Source organism: Sorex fumeus, unplaced genomic scaffold (genome assembly GCF_029834395.1).
Source record: "Sorex fumeus unplaced genomic scaffold, SorFum_2.1 ptg000081l, whole genome shotgun sequence".
NCBI lineage: Eukaryota > Metazoa > Chordata > Mammalia > Eulipotyphla > Soricidae > Sorex > Sorex fumeus.
Genome location: NW_026606138.1, coordinates 4408514 through 4434802, shown reverse-complemented (window position 1 = coordinate 4434802; position 26289 = coordinate 4408514). Strand labels below are relative to the sequence as shown.

The 26289-nt window shown below is 39.7% G+C and overlaps 1 protein-coding gene across 1 annotated transcript in view; it reads left to right on the top strand.

The window, feature by feature from the left end:
• Positions 1-26289, top strand: part of MYRFL (myelin regulatory factor like) — a 167849-nt gene that overhangs the window by 21988 nt on the left and 119572 nt on the right. The window contains exon 2 of the mRNA XM_056130686.1: positions 25059-25149. Coding sequence (XP_055986661.1) covers positions 25059-25149 — 91 coding nt within the window. The remainder of the gene's footprint in view (positions 1-25058; positions 25150-26289) is intronic.

Below are 26289 nucleotides of genomic sequence, written 5' to 3'. Positions count from 1 at the left end.
GAATTAGACTCAATACTAAACACATCATGGGCGAGTAGGAATTCATAACCCAGGGTCGGGGGAAAGGGTCTATTCTTGGTCAACCAACCTAACAAAATTCTTGCTAAATCCAGGCCAGGGGGATAAGGTGTTACCTGTGGGATGGCAGAGGTGGAGGATATCTATCTGGGGATAGTTGTTGAGGATGGCCAAATGTGAGGATGGGGAACTTTGGTTACTAATTGATTAAGATTTTCTCTAAAATTGGACCATATACAGAAAGAAACAGGGAAATAGACTTATTTGAGAAGTTCAGAGAAGCTTGAGTAGAGTTTGGTTAAGGAGAGAATATGTCAGTAGCAAGACTATGTATGTTGTTACATTTAGTCTACAAGCAAGCAAAGGCGAACAAACCCATTTCCCATTTTCAGTAAGAAAACAGGTCCAGAGAAGAAGTCCAGTAGTTGGAATTTAGCCCAGGTCTGTCTGACTTGCAGTTTACCAATTTCATGCTTTTTTTATTCTCAAGATCAATGAGGTGCTGGAGTGATAGCACAGCAGGTAGGGCGTTTGCCTTGCATGCAGCCAACCAGGGTTCGATTCCAAGCATCTCATATGGTCTGCTGAGCACTGCCAGGAGTAATTCTTGAGTGCATAAGCCAGGAGTAACCACTGTGCATTGTTGGGTGTAACCCAAAAAGACAAAAAAAAAAAAAAAGATCAATGGGTCTCTATTTTCTAAACACTCTTCCTATCTTCATTCTCCTTGGTAAAGTTTGTTGCCCATCAAGCCTCACAATTCTCAGATTCCTGTGTACTCCAGCACACTTTGCATTTTACCTTGCTAAATTAGTCTTGCCTGTATCTGAGTCTGTCTCTCCTAGGCAGCTAGAAGGAGGAACTATGATTCATTCATTCTTGCAGCCTTCGCTGCAGGATACCTGGAGTAAGCAGGAGCCCAAAGTTTCCTGTGGAATCAATACAGAAGACTGGATTCCTTGAAGGACTCTATGTATCCTGAATTTTCCCTCTTTTCTTATTGAGTTGACGGAATAATCAATGCCCCACACATCCCACTTATATCATCCCCCAAACATATATAGGTAAAGGTAAAGGTAAAGGCCCTCCCGTTGATCGTCGATTTGCTCGAGCGAGCCCAGTAACGTCTCCATCGGAGACTTTGTTGTTACTGTGTTTGGCATATCGAATACTTCACGGGGAGCTTGCCAGGCTCTGCTGTTCGGGCGAGATACTCTCGGTAGCTTGCCGGGCTCTCCGAGAGGGGCGGAGGAATCGAACTCGGGTCAGCCATGTTGGCCGCTTGTAAGGTGAATGCCCTACAGCTGTGCTATCGCTCCAGCCCCTTCTTTTATGGTCCCCTGAGCACCGCCAGGAGTAATTCTTCAGTTCAGAACCAGGAGTAAGCCCTGAGCACCTCCAGGTGTGGCCCCAAACCAAAATCAAAACCAACCAACCACCCACCACCCCTAACCAAAAATAAAACACACAAAAAAAACAGAATAAGATATTACCTCACACTTTTGAGTATGGTTTATGTCAAAAGAGACAAGAAACAATGAAACCCTGAAATTGCATAACATTGTAAACAGATGATAAATTTTTTTAAAAAAATCTTTTAAAAAACTTTTAAAACATTTTAAAAAAATGTCAACTTCTGATTCCTGTATGTGTCTCTTACGGTAAAAAATTAATATTGGCTTAAGATCCAGTTGATTAGTGTTTCTCATTGTGTATTTTATCTTTCCTGTGTGTATTAACATTGGTCATGTTGTTGAAGAGAAACGGCACAAAGCATAAAACTTTATTCCTTATATTGAAAAGCTGGGAGGAAATTCTTCTGTAAAGTTCCAGAGTTCCTGGAAAAGTAGATTCCAGATTCCTGAGAGGCAAAAAGTCTTGTTTACTTACAGTTCCAATCATTAATTAAAAGATTAAACTTTGTAATCAACTCACAAAAATGCAGATACTTCCATGAGGATGTAGGTTGCGTGATGCAATATAGAAATCATTTCCTCCTCCTCCTTTAAATCCCTTGCAGACAAATTCCACAAGGGTAATTCTCCAAAGGGATTGAGCCAGACAGCAATAATTTATTTATTTTTAGTTTTTATTTTTTAAATTAGCAGTCATTCATTATTTACACTAAGTGGCTCATAAGTATGAAAACACAGTATAAAGCACATTCACATAGAATTGTAATGATGTTAACACTGCAAGATCTTAAATCTACACCATTTTAATGCTATGTACAGCAGACACTGCCAGCCTGCCCAACTTCTTTCCTGCTAACAGAAGCTTCTTGGGGTGTTCTGGCAGCAGACAAGCATCCTTGAGCTCACAAAGGGTAGGCTATAATGCAGTTGATTTAAAAAGGTGTGACAGAGGCTAGAGAGATAGGACAGGGCTAAGGCTTTTATCTTGCATGTGTGAGACCCTCGGTTTGATGCTGGCCCCACCGAAAGAAAAATATAATTATGATCTCAATTTTCTTCTCTCTTTCATTACTCAGAATCTGTGAATCATTTTATTATAACCCTTTTCAACATCCATTTTATAAAGGATACATTCCTACAGTATTTGAAATAATTTTTAAAAATTTTTGGGTCACACTTGACAATGCTCAGGGTTACTCCTGGCTCTGGACTCAGGAATTACTCCTGGCAGTGCTCAGGGCACCATATGGGATGCTGGGAATCGAACCCAAGTTGGCTGCGTGCAAGACAAACGCCCTACCCACTGTACTATTGCTCCAGTACTATTGCTCCAGCCCCAAATTCCTACAGTATTTTCTGGAGTATTTGTAATATTAATAATAATTTGCCATGTTATTTAAATGTTTATTTATAAGTAGTGCTGTTTGATTAGCTTTTGATGGAGTTGCCAGAGCCTTACTCCCCTTCATCATCTTGCAGAAAGCAAGATTATTTATGTCATTTATTGCATCGATGCTTCTGCAATAACAGCTCAATCACTGAGACTTGAAGAAGCTACTCAGGTTCATTAAAAATCTTTGCTCTTCAGAAAAATGGGAGTAATCATAGTAATCACTGGATGAAAGAATAAAATGAAGTATGAATGAGAAAGTAATAAAACAAGGAATAAATGGAGTGAGAAATGAATGAGAAAGTACATGTAAAATTCTTAGTACATAAAAAGTGCACAATACATGTGACAGTATCATCACCATCATCATCATCGTCATTCTCTCTCCATTGTTCAGCTTCTTATGTGGCTTGACTTTGGTTTGTGCACTCTGTTAGGTCTCTTCCAGACTCCCTATATTTGTCAGAATCCTTCAGAAGGCAGGGACTCACATCAACAAAATGGGACCTGTGCCTGGGGAATGCCTTCTGAGTTCTGTACTCAGCAATCTTATTACTGTTATCTCCATTTGCTTCGTTGTCCTTCCAATACTTCCTCATGATAATGGGACTTGATGGCCAATGTCTCTTTTTTTTTAATTGAATCACCGTGAGATACAGTTACATAGGTTTCCTGTTTGAATTTCAGTCATACAATGATCAAACACCCAACCCTCCACCAGTGCACATTTTCCACAACCAAGGTCCCCAGGATCCCCCATTCCACCTCTCCCCTCTGCCTCTGTGGCAGACAATCTCCCCCCATACTCTCTTTTGTATTGCTTGTTATGGATAGAATAAGATGCTGTGTGGCCACAAGAGTGGCCATACACTCCTGGAATTCTAAAATTTTAGATAATTAGGGTCTGGAAAAATCTTTGCAGTGAGCTGTTTGGTTCAGAAATTCTCTTGTGTGTATCTGAATAATGGCCATTAAGGAGCTTAAGTAGCAGCCGAAGGCAGTTTGTAGGCATGACCTCCAGGTTTCCATGGGGACAGGGGTATGAGAATGACCGGCCTATCCCTTGAGGAAGACCTATGTCTTATCATTTATTCACTCATAAGTCAAGTTTCCCCATCTCATATTTACATAAATTAAAAAGTCAAGGTAATGCTGGATGCTTACCCTCAATGGAGCCAGATAGATTTTCCTGACTCTCCTGCACTACACGTTTTCCACCCCCTCCATGTCCCCTCTTTTCCTCTCCAGTTTGCCTTTTCTGTATAAATATAAATTTATATTCACTTAATGATCACAAGCTACGGAGAGTACTCGATATGCCAGACACAGTAACAACAAAGTCTCCAATGGAGACGTTACTGGGCCCACTCGAGCAAATCGAGCAAATGATCACATGTATGTATATATAATGTACATATAATATATATAATATATATAATATATATGGATATACATATATACATATATCATATACATTAAATATAGCTCTGTAGCACTGTAGCACTGTCCTCCTGTTGTTCATCGATTTGGTCGAGTGGGCACCAGTAATGTCTCCATTGTGAGACTTGTTACTGTGTTTGGCATATCAAATATGCCACAGGGAGCTTGCCAGGCTCTGCCGTGAGGGTGGGATACTCATGGGAGCTTGTCGGGTTCTCTGAGAGGGACAGAGGAATCTAACCCGGTTCAGCTGTGTGCAAGTCAATACATAAAATTTATATATAAATATATATATGTACATATATGTGGTTTGGGGATGCACTCAGCAGTGCTCAGGGCTTACTCCTGGCTCTGTGCCTAGGGAACACTCCTGGTGCTGCTCAGGGAATCATATGTCGAGCCAAGGATTGAACTATGGTCTATCGGATCAAGGCAAGTGCCTTGCCCCCTGTATTGTTTCTTTTCCCCTACCCACCTTCAATATATTATCTGGGCTGGAGCGATAGCACAGCAGTAGGGCACTTGCCTTGCGTGCGGTCAGCCTGGCAGAGACAGGTTCGATTCTTCCGCCCCTCTCGGAGAGCCCGGCAAGCTACCGAGAGTATCTCGCCTGCAGGGCAAAGCCTGGCAAGCTCCCCGTGATGTATTCGCGTGCCAAATACAGTAACAGCAAAGTCTCCAATGGAGACGTTACTGGGCCTGCTTCGAGCAAATCGATGAACAATGGGGGGGGGGGGGTGCGGGAACAGTGACAGTGACCAATAATAGACTAAGAAGGAAGAAAGCAGTTTTTTTACATTGATCTGTAGAAATTTCTCCAGGTTAGGTTTTTGTTTGTTTGTTTTTGTTTAGGGGCCACACCCAGTGGTGCTGAGGGGTTACTCCTGCACTCAGGAATCACTCCTGGCAGGCTCAGGGGACCACATGGAATGCTGGGAAATGAACCCAGGATGGCTACGTGCAAGACAAGCATTCTATCCATTGTACTATGTCTCTGGCCCCTCTCCAGGTTAGCTTTTGAAGACAGCTTTTGGGGTCAGCTTTTGAGGATAGTGTCACCCAGTGCTAATGTCATTTCCTCCACTTTTTTTCCATCTTTGCTCCAAATTTGGCCCCCCTCAACTGCTCTGCACTCAACTGGGTGGGAGCCCCAACTCTGTCTCTTTGGGCCTGAGTTATGTTGCGTCATATTGGTACAATTATGCTCCTGTCTGTGCTGCCCCCTCCATCACTGTTAGGGTCGACCTGAGCACATCTTGTTGGATCCCCAGTGTCTAGCACACATGCATCGCAAGTGCTCATTGCATGTTAAATGAATGAGTCATTTAATTGTGTAGATGACATGCTTACATACTTACATACTTCTAGAGAATGTCTCCTATTTGTTGGTCTGACCACTGAGCTAGAGAAAGGAGGGCTAGTTTTTGGTGGTACCTGAGGGTTTTCTGATGTTATTTATTGTTCTCCATCCTGTAGGTAGGCTTAGGGCAATTCTTTCTGGAATATTGCATCTGTGACAGGTATAAAAAAAACCCAGTGGGTGTTGTCATCCTGTTACACAATGTGCTTGAATTATTTACTCAAGTTGAATAAAGGTTAATTTTTATTTTATTGCTTGATTATCAGGCACATACATTTCAGATGATTCATATCATGTTAAAAGTCCAGAGAGAGTCTTATAGTTTGGTCACTACTTTCAACAACGATGCATGCTAACTCTGCTCAGAAGATCTGGTTAGATTCTTCATGGATCATTTCTCTGTCCCAGAGGACAGGGGAAACTCCCATCTCCAGTGGCAGTAGATAGAGATTTCCCGGATGCTTATTTCTCTAAGAGCCCAAGCCCAGGACTGGAATGACTTGCTACTAAGTACATAAGCTCCTCTAACTCCTTTCCTGGCTCCTCATATATATTTTAATGCCCAGGCACCAGTGCCACCTCCCACCCCAGTGACCAACACAGGGACTAGAGAATCAGCTCCAGTTCTTTTCCATCGGTCACAAAGTCCAATGGGGTTCTTCTCTCAGATACTACTGTTTAATATTTAACAGGTAACTCTTTAGGGGAAATATCCCCAATGTGTAGTGTTTAAATTTCCATGGCTAAGTTCTCACTCTTGCTGATTTCAAGCTTCTAAAATAGAGAACTGATGTGCACACGCTCCTGACAGATGACATCAGCACACACATGCACACTCTTCCCCTTTCTGATCCTCCTTCATTGCATCAGTTCCAAGTTTTCAAGTGCATTTAGGACTCCAGGCTCTTCCCTGCTGACCATGTTAGCTTCACAGGCCCTAGTTTTGAGAAGTTTTTCGTGGTATCTCTTTTGCTCCTATTGGGTCACTTAGATGCTCTGAAATGTTCTGTGTACTTTGCTGTTGACACAATCTTGTTGCCATGGTATGTTTTTAACACCCTTCTTTCTCACTAGCCCGTGAGTCTCTTGTGTATAGAAACCAAGGATCATGGCAAAAGGTAGAGTTTATTGAGCTGGACCTGTACTGGCACTAAATATGCATTATTTTGTGGAATCCTCACAATAACTCAATGAAGTACATGCTTTTAACAGTCTCATTTTACAGCCTAATTTAAGGCAAGTGAGGCACAGAGAGATTTACATAGTTTGCCCAAGTTTGCATAGTCAGGAAGTTTCTCTACTAAATTTGACCCAGGCTTGATCACAGAACCAGGACCCTTAACCACTGATGACAGCTTTGTCTCTGCCTTGGGTACTTGTCATGTTGCCAGGCCCATGGCAGGAGCTTTAATGTGTACTGAAAAATGTCAGGAGAGAAAGTTGTGTCCTTAGCTCATCAATTTTCTGGCAGCATTTAGAATAACCTTTTTTTCTGTTGTTTTGGGGCCACACCCTGCAATGCTTGATCTTAGAGGGAAGGCTTTTAGTTTTTCCCCATTAAGAATGATACTTGCTGTGGGCTTGTGGTAGATGGCTTTGATTATATTGAGGAAAGTTCCTTCGATGCCTATTTTGCTGAGAATTTTCATCATAAACGGGTGCTGGATCTTGTCAAATGCTTTCTCTGCGTCTATTGATATGATCATATGGCTTTTATCTTTTCTTTTGTTGATATGATAAATTATGTTGATCGATTTCTGAATGTTAAACCATCCTTGCATCCCTGGGATGAATCCTACTTGATCATGGTGTATGATCTTTTTGATGAGTTGTTGGATTCTATTTGCTAATAGTTTGAGAGGATCTTTGCATCTGTGTTCATCAGGGATAACGGCCTGTAATTCTCTTTCTTTGTGGTATCTCTGTCTGCTTTTGGTATCAGGGTGATATTTGCTTCATGGAAACTGTTCGGAAGTGTTTTTGATACTTCAATTTCTTGGAAAAGCTTAAAGTAAGTTCTCTTTAAAGATTTGGAAGAATTCACTAGTGAATCCATCTGGGTCCGGACTTTTTGCCTTGGGAGACTTTTTATTACCATTTCAATTTCCTTGATGGTGATAGGTCTGTTCAGGTATTCCAGGTCTTCTTGGATAAGCCTTGGGAGGCCAGAGGAATCTAGGAATTTATCCATTTCCTTGAGGCGTTTGTATTTTGTGGTATAAAGCTTCTCAATGTACTCCCTGAGGATCCTTTGAATTTCTGTAGTTTCTGTTGTAATATCTCCCTTTTCATTTCTGATTTGGTTTATTTGGGTTTTGTCTCTCCCTTTGTGAGTCTTACAAGAGGCATATCGATCTTGTTTATTTTCTTGAAGAACCAGCTCTTGGTTTCATTGGTCTTTTGGATTGTTTTTTTGGGTTTCCATCTCGTTAATTTCTGCTCTGAGTTTTATTATTTCCTTTCTCCTGTTTGGATTTGGCTCCTTTTGTTGGTTGTTCTCCAAGCTCTTAATCTGTGAGGTTAGGTTACTTATGTGGGCTTGCTCCTCCTTCCTGAGGAATACTTGTAGAGCTATAAACTTTCCTCTTAACACAGCTTTTGCTGTGTCCCATAAAGTTTGGTAAGTTGTGTCTTCATTTTCGTTCATTTCCAGGAATCTTTTGATTTCCTCTTTGATTTCCTTTCTAAGCCACTCATTGTCCAATAGTGAGCTGTTTAATTTCCAGGTGTTTGGTTTAGTTTTCTGTTTGTGTGTGTGATTTACATCTAATTTCAGTGCATTGTGGTCTGAGAAGATTGTTGATACAATCTCTATCTTCTTAATTTTATGGAGGTATGTTTTATGGCTCAGCATGTGGTCTATCTTGGAGAATGTTCCATGCACGCTTTGTGTATTCAGCTTTTTGAGGATGAAGTGTCCTGTATATATCTACTAAGCCCCTATCTTCCATTTTTTCCCTCAGATGAAGTATGTTCTTGCTAAACTTGAGTCTGGTTGATCTATCAAGAGGTGATAAAGCAGTGTTGAAGTCTCCCACTAGTATTGTGTTGCTATCGATATCTTTCTTCAAGTCCATGAGTATGTTTTAAGTACTTTGCTGGTCCCTTATTAGGTGCATATACATTTAATATTGTAAGTTCTTCCTGTTGTTCAGATCCCTTGATCACTAAGAAATGGCCTTCACTTTCTCTTGTGAACTTCTTCAGTCTGAAATCAATGTGGTCTGATACTAGGATGGCTACCCCAGCTTTTTTATGGGAGTTATTTGCCTGTAGGATTGTTTTCCAGTCTTTGACTTTGAGCCTGTGTTTGCTCTGACTATTGAGATGTGTTTCTTGCAGCCTGCCTCTTAGTTTTGACCAGGCAATGTGCACATTTCCACAAGATCCTGTTGCTGATTACTGAATTCATTTGCATACACTCTTTTACATTTTTGTAATCTTTTTGGTCACCTCTACTAAGCTTAAAATTTCCTGTCAAGTGTCCTCTGCAGGACGACCTTAACCCACCCTTGCCAGCCTAGGACGGACCCCTGCTTTATCTCTCTCTGGAACCATATTCACACTTAATCCTCTGGATCACTTGAACTGATTTTCTTATCCCACTCAGCTCACTCTGAGCTCAGCTCATCTTTTTTACCCCTGGAGGCTCTGTGAATGCTAAGTAAATTTCAAAGAAATGAATGGAACAATTTGTTCATGAATGATTGGAAATATCTCTGGGAAAGCATCATCGTTATTCACTGAACTTCAAACTGGCTTTGGCTCCAAGCACTAACACTAGATTTAACCCCCAAATCTAGTGTGTTGGAACTGAAGAGAGAGTTCAGCAAGCAGGTAAGAACTGGCCTGCATGCAGCTGATCTTGGTTTGATCCCTGGCACGGCATATGGCCCTCTGAACACTGCAGGAGTGACCCCTGAGTGCAGAGCTAGGAATAAGCCCTGAGCACTGCTGGATTTAACCCCCACCATCCCCAAATGAAGCCCAGATGTTATTTTCAGGAGAGTGTCTGGACAAAAGTTTCATTACCAAATTAGAGAGGAAATAAGAAGAGTATTTGGTTTATCCCTCTTATTCTCTGTCCCCTTATTCGTTGAATATTCACAAGCATTTCTGCTTTAATTTTTCGTGTGCTCTGGATTACCAGAAGGGAACTATATGCTTAAATTCAAAGCACAACTATTTGAGGGATTCTCTTGGTGGCTTTTTATTTCATTTTATTTTATTTGAGCTGGGGTCACACCTGGCTGTGCTTAGGGCTTACTCTTGACTCTGTGCTCAGAAATCACCCCTGGCGGTGCTTTGGGGGACCATTTGGGATTGAACTGGGACTGAACCATGTTGGTAAGCATGAAAGGCAAGATGTTGGTAGCATGAAAGGCAAGCGCTCTACCCACTGTGCTATTGCTCCGGCCCTGACTGGTGACTTTTCAGAATCTTATAAAAACCTTGAGTTGTTCTAACAGACCAGTTTTGTCCTCTTGTCTGCTTCCTGGTAATGTGCCTGCAACAGTGGACAAAGGGTGAAGGGTAGATAAAGGAAGGGAAAGGGAGGAGAGTGAGGGAAGGGTGTCTAATCTTAGCAAAGGGGTGAGTGCAGGGAGAGAGGGGATGGAAGTCCCTGAGGAATCTATACATCTGAGACCTTTGGAAAAGCAGCGTTTTCTCAGCAGCCAGTCTGTGCGCTTCTACTAGTCCTGCTGATGCACCTTGGCTGTGTTTGTGGGCTGCCCCATGGTTGATCTTCATAAGCTTCTGCTTTTCTCTTGGCAGTATCAGCCAAGGACAACAGGACCGGCCACCATCCTGCAGCTGTTGTTTGGCAGAAAGGGGAGGCAGAGAGTTCAGGGGAAGAAAGAGCTTTGCAGTGACAGAAAATAAAGGGAGGTTCTTTGGCCAACTCTGGCAGCTCAGCAATGGCCTTTCCCAGCCACGAAAGAGAAATGTGGGAAAGGTCAGTATTTAGGTTTGCTGCCCAGCCTTGTGGACCGTGAGGGGGATGACCAGCAGGGCTCTTGGCCGGTTTGGGGGGAATAAACAAGAGTTCCAGGTGTGGAGAACAGATCGATGATTTTGAAAAGCACAAGATTAATTTTAAGAGCCATTTGAGAGTTGCCCTGGGTGGTGGGCCTCTTGTAAACAAATTTATCTGACACTCACTAAATATGGATCTATCTTGTTGAATCATTTCCTTTGAATCTGGAAGACACAGATGTGATTTGGGAGTCCTGGAGAGAGTCAGCTAGGAGAGAACCTCTTTCCCTAGTCATGAAGGTGGACGAGTAACCCAGGGCAGGCCTGAGGGCAGTGGGCCCTCTTCTGGGGCTGGGTAATCAGGAGAGTTTGTGATACAGCCATTGATCTGTTAGGTTTTAGAATCCTTCTTGTGCCTGGGTGATTATGTGCAAGTGTGAGCCTACATGAGGCAGATGGGACTCCAGCCGGGACTGTAGTAGGAAGCTAAATAGATCTTTCTCTCCATCTGCTTCTCTTAGCAATCACTTGACCAAAGTCCAATGAAGTAGTAGAGCAAGTCAGCCTCTCTGCAGTTGACATTGTTGGCGGAGGTGGAGGAGCAGGTGGTGGGTGCTGGTGCCTGGGGGAGGTGGCACACAGACTATGCTCTGAAGCTGGCAGGCCTGACTGACCTCCTCAGGCCACTAACCAACAGATGCTGTGACCCTGAGCAAGTGATTTAACCCATGTGGTCACTTTGCCCTTTCTGTAAACTGGACGTAAGTTGAAACTGCAACTCCTAGGGCTGTTAAGAGAACTAATGAGGCAAAGCAGATAAAGGGGCTATTCTTTGACTTAGTCCTAAGTAAAGACTGCAGACTGCCTCTGACTGTTCCTGAAAAGAGTTCAAATGATCTCCCTTTGTCTGTTTATATCTGTGGATAGTCCTTTCCCACCAAGCAACCAGGCTGAACTTTTAAAAATGGGCCAGGAGCAGAGAGAGAACAAAGTGTGTAAGGAGCCTGCCTTGCGAGTGGCTCTCCCAGGTTCCATCCCCGGCATCACATATGGTCCCTTGGTGAGCATCACCATGAGTGATAATATGTACCTAAAAGAATTCTAGCCTCTCCTGAGAAGGAAATAGTTTGGCCAATTCTAGAAATTTAGGTAGCAAAAGCATAGAATTTAAGTCTTGCTGGGCCTAACTTATTAGGTGGGGGTGACTAGACCAGTTCTAAGAAACTTGGGGCAGAATGGAGCAATGGAGGGTCCTCTAGAGCCTCCTAGGCACAGCTGAGCATCTTAACAAGGCAGGTCAGCCTGACAGGCCTCTGAAATGGAGACTTCAACTAAGCATCTTTTTAGGGAACTTTTGCTACTAGCACAGCAACAGAGCATTTGCCTTACAAGCGGCCAACATGGCCTACCCGAGTTCAATTCCTCCGCCCCTCTCGGAGAGCCTGGTAAGCTACCGAGAGTATCTCGCCCACATGGCAAAGCCTGGTAAGCTACCCGTGATGTATTCGATATGTCAAACACAATTGTGACAAACAATTGTCACAGTGGAGTCATTATGGGCTTGCTCGAGCAAATCGATGAACAACGGGAGGACAGTTACAGATTGCTAGACCATTTCTGCAATCTCTTCTCTTTTCTTTTTCTTATCTTCCTGCCTTCCTTCTCCCTGTCTCTGGATGCCACCAATTTCCCTTTAGGAAGTATTCCAGATTAAAAAAAATTTTTTTTGGTGCGGGGGCGGGAGCACACCTGGCAGTGCTCAGGGATCACTCCTGACTCTGCTCAGGGTTTATTCTTGGTTGTGCTCACGGAACCATATAACAATGGTTGCCAGGGAATGAACTGGGGTCTGCCACATGCAAGGCAAGCACCTTAACCCTTGTACTATGTCTTGGGCCCAGAATAATTTTTTTTTACTACAATGGCTTTGGATGAGATATCAAACTCAAGACTAAATACCAAGTGCCCTTTGTAGAATTTGTGCAGCAAACTGTCCCTGTGAAGAATACAAGGCACTGAATTACACAAGGGGTAATAGTATGGGGGACAGAGAATTGAAAAGTTGCATCCTTTAAAATATACTTGGAAGCATTTCCACAAAGTTCAGGAAAGACATCATTTAGTGATCTGTCTCTATTTTTGGATTTCAAAAATAAGATTGAGGGGACAGGAGGGACCCCAGCTTTTGATTTACCATGGTTGTAAAAGCCAGTTCAAGTTGATTCAGATTGTATGGATGTGAATATAGCAATCCATGATCAAAGCATTTTACACAGCAGAGTGCACCTGGCAGAATAGAGATTGGGACTTGCCTTAGGTAATACCCTCACTAGGCAGAGCCCTTTGAACCCTCTCAAGAAGAGGTTCTAGTGCATTTGCTCATCTGTGACACTTGAGAGAATAGTTGTTTCCAGCGAAATTGGCTCTCTTCCACAATTGGCACAATAGTTACTTTAGCTTAACCCTTGAACATTGGTTTCCTGATAAGGCACATGGTGATCAGGAGCTGCAATGAAGCAGTCACTGCTTCACAGGAGGAGGGGCCGTAGGCTGCTCAAACAAGGCTTGACAGGAAACTCTAGCTCTGAAGGAAGGTGAGTTGCAGGTTTCAAGTTCTTTTGTTGCTGGAGTGCAAATGTATCACTCCAGGACTTTCAGAATAATGGGTAAAGTAGGGTACTCAGAACAGAGAACGTATCCCTTTTATGTCCCCTCACCCCCTCAATTTACTCAAGGATCATCCAGTCTCTGACAGTGGTGACATTCATTTGCTCATTTACTCATTCATTCAGCAACTACTGTAAGTCAGAAAAAGGGATACAAAGCCAGGAGCAATCCCTGAGCATCGCCAGGTGTGGACCAAAAAAAAGAGGGGGTTGGATGGGGTAAGTGCTAAGTTATAGCAATATGACAACTGATTTTTGCCTTCATGTAGGAGTCATTAAGAGGTTTTGATTTGAAATTATTAGCCCAAACCCTTAGAACACTTGTATTAACCTGTTTTGTTTGTTTGGGGGCCACACCCAATGGTACTCAGGGCTTGCTCCTGGCTCTGTGCTCAAGGATCACTCCTGGCTGGTTCCAGGGACCACATGGGGTGCAGGAATCGAATCTGAGTCATTTCGATCGATGTACAATCTCTCTGGCTCCCAACCTTTATTTTAAGGTAGTAAAAACAAAAATCCAATTTTTAGGAGATCAAATATGTAGAGTTTTAAATTTTTTTTTTGTTTGGGGGCCACAACTGGTGGTGGTGTGGCCCCCAAGGTTTTCTTCCTGTTCTGTGCCAGGGGTTCATCCTGAATGTTGGAGACTGAACCTGGGTAGGTCTAGTGTAAGGTGAATTTCTGACCCATTGTACTGTCACTCCAGTCCCTAAACTACGTATTTTTTTTGTATCCCCATCAAGATTAGACAGACTGCTTATCCTTCCAAAATAGACAAGTATGTATAATCTTCTTTCTTTCTTTTTTTTTGTTTTGTTGAGCTATACCTGGTGATGCTCAGGGGTTACTCCTGGCTCTAAACTCAAAAATTATTCCTGGCCATGCTTAGGGACCATATAGTGTGCTAGGGATCAAACTCGGGTTGGCACATGCAAAACAAAAGCCCTCCCTGCTGTGTTATTGCTCTGTCCCCTGTACGTATTTTTTTTCTAGTAATGTTAAAGTTTTATTTAAACTATCAATATATCTAGGAATTAATTTTTATGTAGAAGTGAGTATAGAATATAACCTATCTTTTTATTGAAAACATAGATTTTCCATAATCATATTCAGGTTTTCTCTGGCTTCTATTCTGTTCCAAAAATTGGTCTTATATTATAATGAAAATTTATATTAATTTTTAAATATGTGATTGATAAGTATCCTTTATTCTGTTTTTTATTTTCCTGGGCACTTTTACTGATTATTCTTTGAGATACACTTTAGAATCATCTTGCTAAGAACTTTTTTATCATGGATATCCTAAATTTATAAGTTAATTTAGGAGTATTTTTATTTTTTTAAATTATTTCTAGTCTTGTAAACTTGAAAATCTAGCTGTTCCAAAACTTGTAAATCCATTGTATAAGACATGTAAAATCTCTTTAATGGAGAGGCTACAATGTAAATTTTTTATAGTATCTATAGACTTGCACAGTACTATGTTAACGTTGATGGTAAAAGTATTGAAAGTTTAAATTTTCTGTTTTACTTTTTTCTGTATTTTCTAATCACTTTTAACTATAGTAAAAATAAAAGTTTTTGTATCTTTATGCCTTTGACCCTTATGTAAAATATATTCTTTGTTTTCCAAGTCTTATTTTGATTACATTAATACAGTTTTGGTTTTTATTACATTAAGTTCATTTCTACAATACTTAATTGTATTAGTATTATAAGTGGGATTCTTTTGCATTGTTTTCTCACTAGCTATATTCCATTTATTTATTTATTTTTTAAATTGAATCACAGTGATATACACATTTGCAAAGTTGTTCATGATTGGATTTCAGTCATATAATGCTCCAACACTCATCCCTTCACCAATGGTCCCAGTTTCCCTCCCGCCCCCACTTTTCTTCTCTGTCTCTGCCTCTGTCTCTGTCTCTGTCTCTGTCTCTCTCTGTCTCTCTCTCTCTCTTTCCTTTTGGGCCTTATAGTTTGCAATACAGATAATGAAAGGTTATCAGGTTTACCTGTGCCTTTACCTGTGCCCTTCAACCCCCCACACACATACTCTTGTGGCAAGCTTCCAACCATCGACCTGTCCTCCTGGTCCCTGTTTATTCTCACCTTGGACACTACGCAGCAGTTAGGAAGAATGAAGTCATGAAACTTGCTTATAAATGCATTGACATGGAGAGTATCATATTGAATGAAATGAGTCAGAAGGAGAGGGACAGGTATAGAATGACTGCATTCATCTGTGGCATATAAAATACATGTAGTATAAGGCTAATAAATAGCAATATTTGAATTTGGAGATCAATTTTTTATATTACTTTTCAAACAAACATATTGATGCTGTCCACTATTTGTATTGTATTAGTTTGGTTTCCTTTGGTTTCGTACATTTAAATTTTATATTATGTGCAAGTATAAAAGTCAGATATGTCTTCCTGACATTTATAGCTCTATTTTCTTGATTAATTGCATTTAGTGCTTTTAAATAGAAAGATAACGAATCACATGATAAAGTTTATCTTATTTCTAATAGTACTGGAAGCTGTTGTAATTTTTTTTATCATGAAACATAGCATTGATTGTTGGCACCTGTGGATTTCTAGCACATGCACACATATGAGAAATAGCTATGTATATGTGTGTGTGTGTGTGAGAGAGAGAAAGAGAGTTAATATAGATCATCTTTGGGATGTACTCACTGGGATCAGTGTTGAATGTTAAATGATCCTTTGGACACTCAAGAAAGTCAAACTGTACTTAACTTTAATATATGACTCCTAGTACTGAATCATTCTTGTGTTCCTTGATGAATATTTCTCTTAATGGAAATGTTGAATAATACCCAAAAACTTTAATGTAGGGTTTTTTTTATTACAAATAATGTTAGTCTATAATTTTCTTAATAAATCTCATGTCTGTTTGGACTTAATTTTATGCTGCTCACATAAAAAGAACTTGGATTCTTTCATTCTTTTTTCCCTCTAGAGTTGTAAAACATGGAGGAAATATCTTATTAAAGATTTGAAATCATAACCCATGTGACACTAAAGGCCTTGTCTTTTATGCAAGGTCAGGACGAAAGGCATAACTTAAATGTTTCTCAATTCCAGGGTAATTGATCAATATAGATTTTTGTTTATTTTTGAGACCATTTTGGCAATATCTTAAACTTGGTTTTAGAAAATAATTAGCTTGGTTTTTATTTGTTTGTTTGTTTTTATTTGATTTGGGGTCCATACCTAGCTGTGCTTAGTTTACTCCTGGCTCTGTATTTGGGTCCTTGGGGGACCATCTGGGGTGCCAAGAACAAAACCAGGTTGGTGACTCGCTATATTACCCCTCCAAGCTCTAAAAAATAATTCTAAAACTAAGGTCAAAATTTGTTAGCAAAATTTCAGAAAATATTTTTCAAGCATGTAATGATAATTAATACAAATAATCAGGGGCCAGAGTGATAGTAGAGTGGCTAGGGTGTGTTAGCTTTGCACATGGCCTACTCAGGTTCAAAACTTGGCATCCCATATGGTTCCCCAAGCACCGCCAGGAGTAATTCCTGATTGCAGAGCCAGAACTAACCCCTGATCATATCATGGTTGACTCCAAAAGCAAAATAATATAATTATAATAACAATAATCACTTGTATCACTTGTCATTCGTTGTTCATCGATCTGCTCCAGCGGGCACCAGTAATGTCTCCATTCATCCCTGTCACAAGCTAGTGTGTCCCAGTGGCATCTGCTCGCTCCAGGAACATGAAGACCCTCAAATAATAAATAATAAAACAAACACTGTCCTCCCGTTGTTCATCAATTTGGTTGAGCGGGCCCAGTAACATCTCCATTTTGAGACTTGTTGTTACTGTGTTTGGCATATTGAATACGTCACGAGTAGCTTGCCAAGCTTTTACCGTGCGGGCAAGATATTCTTGGTAGCTTGCCGGGCTCTCCAAGAGGGGCAGAGGAATTGAATCCGGCTCGCCGGTCTGGCTGCATGCAAAGCAAATGCCCTACCGCTGTGCTATCACTAATAATAATAATAATAATCATCCACTAAATCCTTTCATAACATCAGTGTCATTAGTAAGGAAATCTTATTTCTTCATGAATATTCACAGATAGAATAGACAAAAGGAAGAATAACTAGGTGATAAAAAAAAAAACAATTTTATAAGAACTGAATCCCTGGGGCTGGACACATAGATCAATTAACTGAAAGGATGCTTTGCATGTAGGAAGCCTGAGTCTGATCATCATCACTTTGTGGTTCCCCGCCCACCACTACTAGCACTGCTGGGACTGAACTCACAATCTCCCCAACTCCCAAATAAAGGAGTTAAAAGGAAAAGAAAAGAAATGAATCCTAAAGCCCGAGAGAGAGAGTACAGGGGTTAAAAGCTCAGAACTAGCATGTAGTCAAACCTATTTGTTCCTCGGAACTAAGTCAAATGGTCCCTTGAGCATCACCAGGTCAGTCCTGGAGGCTCCCTGAGCACCTCTGGGGTGATCCTAGTAATATCCAGCACCACCAGGTGTGTGCTGCATCACAACCTCAGACTCTCCCCTTGAACTATCAGCACTATTGACCTAGAATCGCTGGAAGTCCACTCAAAGACACAAATCCTACGTGTTTAAATAAAATATTACTGTTTAAATAAAATACTACATTTAATTTCAAAGCATTGTTTTTACATGAATTTAACAGATTAAAAAAAAAAACCTAGAGGGGAAACTGCAGGTTTTCCAGGATTTAAAACAATTGTTCCTTTACTGCAGAGACTCGGTTCTAAAGGATTCTTTGTAAGGTTACCAAAGGAGTTTTTAAAAGCCACTAAAACACTACAATTAAGTTTTTAAAATAACTTGAATGGTTCGGTGAAGTTAAGCCCTGAGACATGGGAGATGTGATATTTAATGTCATATCTTTCCCATCTCCTCTTGCCCTACTTCCAACTTTGTGGCTGATATTTGTTCCATTTTTCAGGGATTATTAGTCTTTCATTTTGATCTTTATATAGAAATTTCATCTAAATCCTATATTTATATGAATTCTCTCCTTGCTCATTCTCTACCTTTGGCTTCTATATTACTGAGTTCTTTTCTCTCCAGTTGCTTTTGTTTGACTGAATTTCATTGTCAAAGAGTTATTTTTAAGAGTGACTCAGTGACTTTTAAGTGAAAATTTGCATTTGAAAATTATGAAATGCCTTTTGCCTTTATCCTTCAAGTTAAATTGGGTGGGTGAGAGTAAGGGTTTTTTTGGCCCACTTCTTTTCCCTAGAAATGTAAAATTTATTAGATGGCTACATTGTATTTTGCTAAATAATGGCAATCAGTGGTCATTTTGATAGGTTTCTGTTATTACAAATAGCATTCTGAGCATTTTGGGCAGACACTTTTTTTAAAAATAAAATGCCTACTTGACTCTTATTTTTAAAATTCCTCTTTTTAAAATATGGGTACACCTGAACCATGCATACTGGGGAATGTTCTAGGGCTTCTAATGCACAAAACATGTGCTTAGCCCTTTGAATCATCTCTTTGATCCTTAACTCATCCTTTATGATAAATCTTAAAATTTATCTTAAAGAGTAAAGAATTAATCTTAGAGAGTAAAATTTCTTGATAAAAGTATATATGAATATAATAGTATTTGGAAACATACATAACTCCTTTCAGAAAAATTATTTAATTTGTATTCCTATCAATAGTATATAGAGGGGCCCTTTTATTTCCATCATCATAAACAGTAGACTTTATTATTTATTAGAATATGTAATAATTGGCAGAAATATTACTTTGCTGTTTTAAATTTTATTTTCTGCTAAAGCTTAACACAATTTTATAGCTATTAACATTTGATTTCTTATTTTATAGACTGACTTAAAATTCTAAACAATTTTTTATTGGGGTGTTGCTTCATAAGAATATTTAAAATATACTGTATCTTTGTTCTTTTTCATGTGTACTGAAGTATTCTTCAGTTTGTAGTTAACTTCAGTCATATATTAAAATAACTATGATTATCAAAAATATGGAAAGTACTAGATAAAAATTTGATGAGGGATAAAGTCCATGGCTTTCCTATACGCAAACAGTGACAGAGAAGAAAGCAACATGAAAAAAACAATCCCGTTCACAATTGTGCCCCAGAAAATCAAGTACCTAGGAATCAGCTTAACTAAGGAAGTAAAGGACCTGTACAAAGAAAACTACAAAACGCTACTTCAGGAAATAAAAGAGGACATGAGGAAATGGAAAGATATCCCCTGCTCATGGGTCGGGAGACTTAACATTGTCAAAATTGCAATACTACCAAAAGCATTGTATAAATTCAATGCAATCCCTATAAGGATACCCATGACATTCTTCAAAGAAATGGAGCAAACACTCCTGAAATTTATATGGAACAAGAAGCCCCCACGAATAGCTAAAGCAATTCTTGGGAAAAGGAAAATGGGAGGAATCAACCTCCCGGACTTCAAACTGTACTACAAAGCAGTAATAATTAAAACAGCATGGTACTGGAACAAAGGCAGAACTGCAGACCAATGGAACAGGGTTGAATACACTGACATCTCCCCTCAATCATATGATCATCTAATCTTTGATAAAGGTGCAGGTAATGTGAAGTGGAGTAAGGAAAGCCTCTTTAACAAATTGTGCTGTCATCACTGGATGGCTACATGCAAAAAAATGGGCTCAGAACTCTGCCTAACACCATGTACAAAAGTAAGATCAAAATGGATTAAAGACCTCAACATCAGACCAGAAACCATAAGGTACATTGAAGACAAAGTTGGCAAAACCCTCCATGACATTGAAGCTAATGGTATCTTCAAAGATGCCACGCCACTGGCCAAGCAAGTGAAAACAGAGATAGATAAATGGGACTATCTTAAACTAAGAAGCTTCTGCACCTCCAAAGAAACAGTGACCAAAATACAAAGACAGTCTACAGAATGGGAAAGGATATTCGCCTAATACACATCTGACAAGGGGTTGATATCCAGGATATACAAAATACTGGTTGAACTCCACAAGAAGAAAACATCCAACCCCATTCAAAAATGGGGCAATGAAATGAACAGAAACTTTCTCAAAGCAGAAATCCGAATGGCAAAAAAGCACATGAGAAAATGCTCTACATCATTAATCATCAGGGAGATGCAGATCAAAACCACAATGAGATACCATCTCACACCTCAGAGACTGGCCCACATTCAAAAGAACAAAAGCAACCGATGCTGTCATGGATGTGGCGAGAAAGGGACACTCCTTCACTGTTGGTGGAAATGTCGACTGGTTCAGCCCTTCTGGAAAACAGTATGGACGATTCTCAAAAAATTAGAAATTGAGCTCCCATTTGACCCAGCAATATCACTCCTGGGAATATATCCCAGAGAGGCAAAAATGTATAGTCGAAGTGACATCTGCACTTGTTTGTTCATTGCAGCACTCTTTACAATAGCCAGAAACTGGAAGAAACCTGAATGCCCAAGAACAGATGACTGGTTAAAGAAACTTTGGTACATCTACACAATGGAGTACTATGTAGCTGTTAGAAAGGATGAGGTCATGAAATTTACATACAAGTGGTACAACATGGAAAGTATCATGCTAAGCGAAATGAGTCAGAAAGAGAGGGATAGACATAGAAAGATTGCATTCATCTGGGGGATATAAAGTAACAAAATATGAGATTAATACCCAAGAATAGCTGAGATCAGCACCAGGAGGATTACTCCATAGCTTAGTGGCCAGTCGGGCATTCTAGAGGAAAGGGCAGCTCAGATAGAGAAGGGAGCACCAAATAAAGGGTGTTTGGAGGATCCTCCCAGGAGGGGAGATGCATGTCGAAAGTAGACTATGGACTGAAACATGTTTGCCACTCAATGCCTCTTTTGCAGAACACAACACCCAAAAGGAGAGAGAGAACACAGGGGATTGCCCTGCCACAGAGACAGGGGGGATGGGGGATGGGGGTGGGGGGATATTATCCATGGTGGTGGAAAATGAGCACTGGTGGAGGGATGGGTATTTGATCATTGTATAATTGAAACCCAAGCACAAAAATTGTAAATCTACAACTGTACCTCATGGTGTTTCACTAATAAAAAAAATTTAAAAGAATTTGATGAGGGAAAAATCTTTTACAATCTCAAACCATCACTTTGCAAATTGAGAAAAGAAAAGTAATAACTAGGATGTGAAAATTGTCATATAGCATTAACATTGGTAATAATGGGACATTTTGATCCCTCTTGTGTAACTCAATAAAAAGAAAAAGTGATAATACTTGAATTTACTTTTTATTTTTGGGTCACACGTGGTGATGCTCAGGGCTTACTCCTGAATCTGTGCTCAGGAGTCACTCCTGGTGGTGGCTAGGGAACTATGTACATGAGGTGCTGGGGATTGAACTTGAGTTGGCTGTGTGTAAAGCAAGTACTGTACCCTCGACTATCTGTTTGGCTTAACAAAATTTGAGTTTAAGCCTAAAAAAATTTTGAAACAAATCAAAAGTGAGGAGGATTCTATAAAACACCTAGTTTGTAGTTTTAAAAATAGTCTAAGGAGATATAACAGCTACATATGCTGGATTTTATTCTAGATTATAAACATAGCTATAAGCAGTATTATTTGCATTTTTCATGAATAATTGGCAAATTAAATATGGAAAATATGTTATATGTTAATCCTGTTTCATTACTTTATAAGTTTGATAATTAAATTGAGATTAGAAGGTAGTAATTTTATACTGACATATTCATGGAAAAAGGCAGCTTATACTCAGATTATTCAGAATGCTATGTATGTACTTACATATTTACATGTGTGAGAAAGGAGACAGAGAAGATAATACATATGTAACACAATGTTAACAAGTAGTGAGTGTGAATAAAGGGTATGTGTGTGTGTGTCTTTGTAATTGTGTTGCTTCTCTTTAACAGAAATTATTCTAAAATAAAAGGTTGAATATTTTTCTAAAAATCTATTAAGTCAAATTTATTAATCTGTCTTTATAGTTTTTTGTTTTTGTGCTTTACTTGGGAAATCTTTTCTTTATCTCATTATTATAAGAATATTACCTCTACTTTGTTTTTATGATTTTATTTGTTCATGTCAAAAACTTTGATCTAGAAATTTGGGTATAGAAGCAGAAAAATGATCCAGATTCCTTCCTTCCTTCCTTCCTTCCTTCCTTCCTTCCTTCCTTCCTTCCTTCCTTCCTTTCCCTTCCCTTCCCTTCCCTTCCCTTCCCTTCCCTTCCCTTCCCTTCCCTTCCCTTCCCTTCCCTTTCTTTTCTTTCTTGGATTTTAGGCTACACCTGGAAGTGCACAGAGCTTACTCCAAGCTCTGTGCTAGGGATCACTCTAGGCAAGGCTCAGGGGACCATATAGGGTGCTAAAGATCAAACCTAGGTCTGCAGCATTGTTGAAGGCAAGCCCCCTACCCACTTGGCTGTCTCTTGGGACCCCAATATATGTAACATTTCTTGAGTATTTGAAACATTTATATTCCTTTGTTGTGTTTATTTGTATGTTTTAATTACTTATTTATCTTATTCTCCGTATTTTTTCATGCATTGGTTCTTCTAGAAGAATTTCAAAGTACTATAAATTGGGGATTATTTAACTTTAGGTAGCAAACAAATTCTAAAGGGTTTATTTGGTTTATATGAGGCTTTATTATGTAATATGAATACAAGTAGAGCAAGCACATCGCACTGAAGTTAAAATATTAAGGGAGATTTGTGCAAATGTGGCATAAATATTTAGAGAATCACTCCAATGTTTTGCTACACAACTTAATCTCAGTTAGTAGCAGATCTATTAGTCAAATTACAGAGAGGAATAATTGGATTGGCCTTTGGCTAAGCAATAGATTGGGTTCTTTCTCACTCAGTTGCTTGTTGCAGCTATACATTACAGATGATTTTTATGAAGTGAAAGTAATAGGAGGTGAGTATGTGGATTTGGCAGACATCCAAAAAATGTCTAGCAATAAAGTTTGCAATATTGGGGCTGGGAAATAGCTCAAATGCTTTCTTTGCACTTGGGAGTCCCAATTTGACCGTGGCACTGCATGGTCCCCTAAATAGCGTCTGTCTTGACCCTTGAGCACCAGGAGTAGCCCTAAGATTTTGGGGTGTGGTTGAAACAACAAAAGAAAAAGTTTTGCCATATTAAGTCTTTTAGGTTATGAACAATGTTGGTCTCTTCATCCACTTAAATCTTTTCAATATCTCATTTTAGGATCTTAGTGTTTTTAGCTTTAAAATATTAGTCTGGGGGTGGGAGGTTGCAGGAGGGAAACTGGGGACATTGTGTTGGAAAATGTACACCGGTGGAGGGATGAGTGTCGGTACATTGTATGACTGAAACCAGATTGTGAACAGCATTGTAATGGTGTATCTCATGGTGGTTCAAAAAAATAGATAAATAAATAAGTTTTAAAAATTCTTAAAGAGAGTGAAAAATGTGTTCCGGGAATGGCACAGTAGGGCATTTCCATTGCATGTGGTCAACTTGGGTTCGATCTTGGCATTTCATAGGGCCCACCCTAGCACTGCCTTAGTGCAAAGCCAGGAGTAGCCCCTGAACATTACCAGGTATACCCCAATAACTGCACTATAGCACTCCACTGTCCTCCCGTTGTTCATCGATTTGCTCGAGCGGGCATAAGTAATGTCTCCATTGTGAGACTTGTTACTGTTTTTGGTGTATCGAATACATCACGGTTAGCTTGCCAGGCTTTGCCGTGTGGGCATGATACTCTCGGTAGCTTGCCGGGCTCTCTGAGAGGGGCAGAGGAATTGAACCGGGGTCAGCCCAGGCTGGCTGCGTGCAAGGCAAACACCCTACCCGTTGTGCTATTGCTCCAGTCCAACCCAATAACAACAACAAAAGAGAAACAACAACAAAAATATTATTCCTAAATATATTTACATATTTTATGCTTGCTATTTTGATGTAATCTTCCTTTTTCCATTTATTTATCTGAATGGTTGATTAGTTATTATTTGTATATAGGAAAGAAATTTAGGTTTTATATTTAATTTTAACCAATGATTTTATTAAAATGTTCAACTATTTCTAATTGATGTCATTTATTTCTCTTGATTTTTCTATTTTATTGTCTACAAAAAAGATTGTTTTGTGTTTTAATAAAATATTTCCTATTATCTTAAAATTCTTATCTTTTTATCATGATCAGAAAGAGGTCAATAGGTTTATTTTCCTTTGTAAACCAAGAAAAAATCCACAAAACTATTCTGTTCCATTTTGTCGGGTCTAACAAAATGTACTCATTGAACTTTACTGAAAGTTACCTGTCCAGTCAACAAGAGATCTATCCATACTCCCTTCCATCCAGCCACTTATCCATTTATCTATCCATCCACCCATCCTTCCACTAAATGTTTATTGCTGTCATGTTTTTTCCCATTGCTCTTTATAGATATGGCAAGAAAGACACAGTCCCTGACCTTAAAGACTTTAGATGGGGAGACAAACACAAAACCAAGCAAATATTATAGTGTGTGAAATAGAGTTCACAGTATTAACAGGAGTTCATAAAGGAGTCCACTTACGCCAGTCTCAGGCAGTCAGGGAGGGGTGTTGGAGGAAGGGGACACAAGGGATTTCTGAGTATCTGAATGGAAGAAAGGCCACAATCAATAGTTGTGAAATGCTTTGAAGTGTTTGGGTACAAACATGTCAGGGTCTTTAGTCATTATCTGTTCTGAAATCTTCATGTATCTCAAGATTTTCAATTTGCCTTTGCAGCTCAGGGAGTCAATGGCGCTCTGGGGACCCCAGCCCTGGACACAAGTCTCCTGGAGGAGTTCCTGGGCAGTGATTTCGATTTAGGGGCCCTGTGAGTACCAAGAGCACTGCTCCCCATTTTCTGTTTTAAAATATATGAAATAATTTAACAAGCTGTGAAACGAGTCCTCATATTTTCTGTTAGAATGGGTATTATTTCTTCTAGAAATCTTTGACAAATTTCACCAGTGAAACCAACTTGTCCTGGAGTTTTCTTTTCTTTGCTCTTCTATTTTTCGGGGGGAGGTTTGGGATTTGTTTTATTTTTGCTTTTTGAGATTCTCAAGAGTTACTCCTGGCTTTGCATTCAGGAATTACTCCTAGTGTTGCTCAGAGGACCATATAGGATGCTGGGTCCATTGAACCTGGTCGACATTGTGCAAAGCAAAAACCCTACCCACTGTACTATTTCAGTCCTATTTTTGTTTTATACTTTATTGATTTTGCTTGTGTTTTCTGTTTTTAATATAGCTACTCTCTCTCTTGTTCATTTCTAATTTACATATATTAAAATTCCAATTTTTCTTCAGTTGTTTTATGATTGCTGACTTATTCAGGGCAGCATACTATGAGCAGCAGCCTTAGTTTCCTCACCTGCATATTTTGCCTCCAAGCCCTGAAGAGCACTGTTGCTTGTCTCTCTTATTTTAAAAATTAATTTATTTTTAAAATTTAATTTGCCCTCCCGTTGATCGTCAATTTGCTCGAGCGGGCCCAGTAATGTCTCCATTGGAGACTTTGTTGTTACTGTGTCTGGCATATCGAATACTCTTGGTAGCTTGCTGGGCTCTCCGAGAGGGGCGGAGGAATCGAACTTGCGTCGGCCATGTTGGCCGCTTGTAAGGCAAATGCCCTACCCGCAATAATTTATTACATTCAACACCAATCTTACCATTATTATACCTTCCCACCACCATTATTTCAGATTTTCCCACCCCACCCAAGCCTCCCCGAAAGCAGGTCTAAATAATTTATGTTGTATTGTTTTTATAAATAATCTGCTAAAAATGATCCAAAAAAGTCCCCTTAGAGGAAAGAATGTGAAGATTGTTGTATCACACCCTGGAGGCAGTAAGATCCTATATAAGTGATTACTATCATGTTGGTATAGATAAAACCTTGTGTGTGTGTGTATGTATATATACATATATATCAAGATCATTTTACTTCTACTTTTCACACTACTAAATGT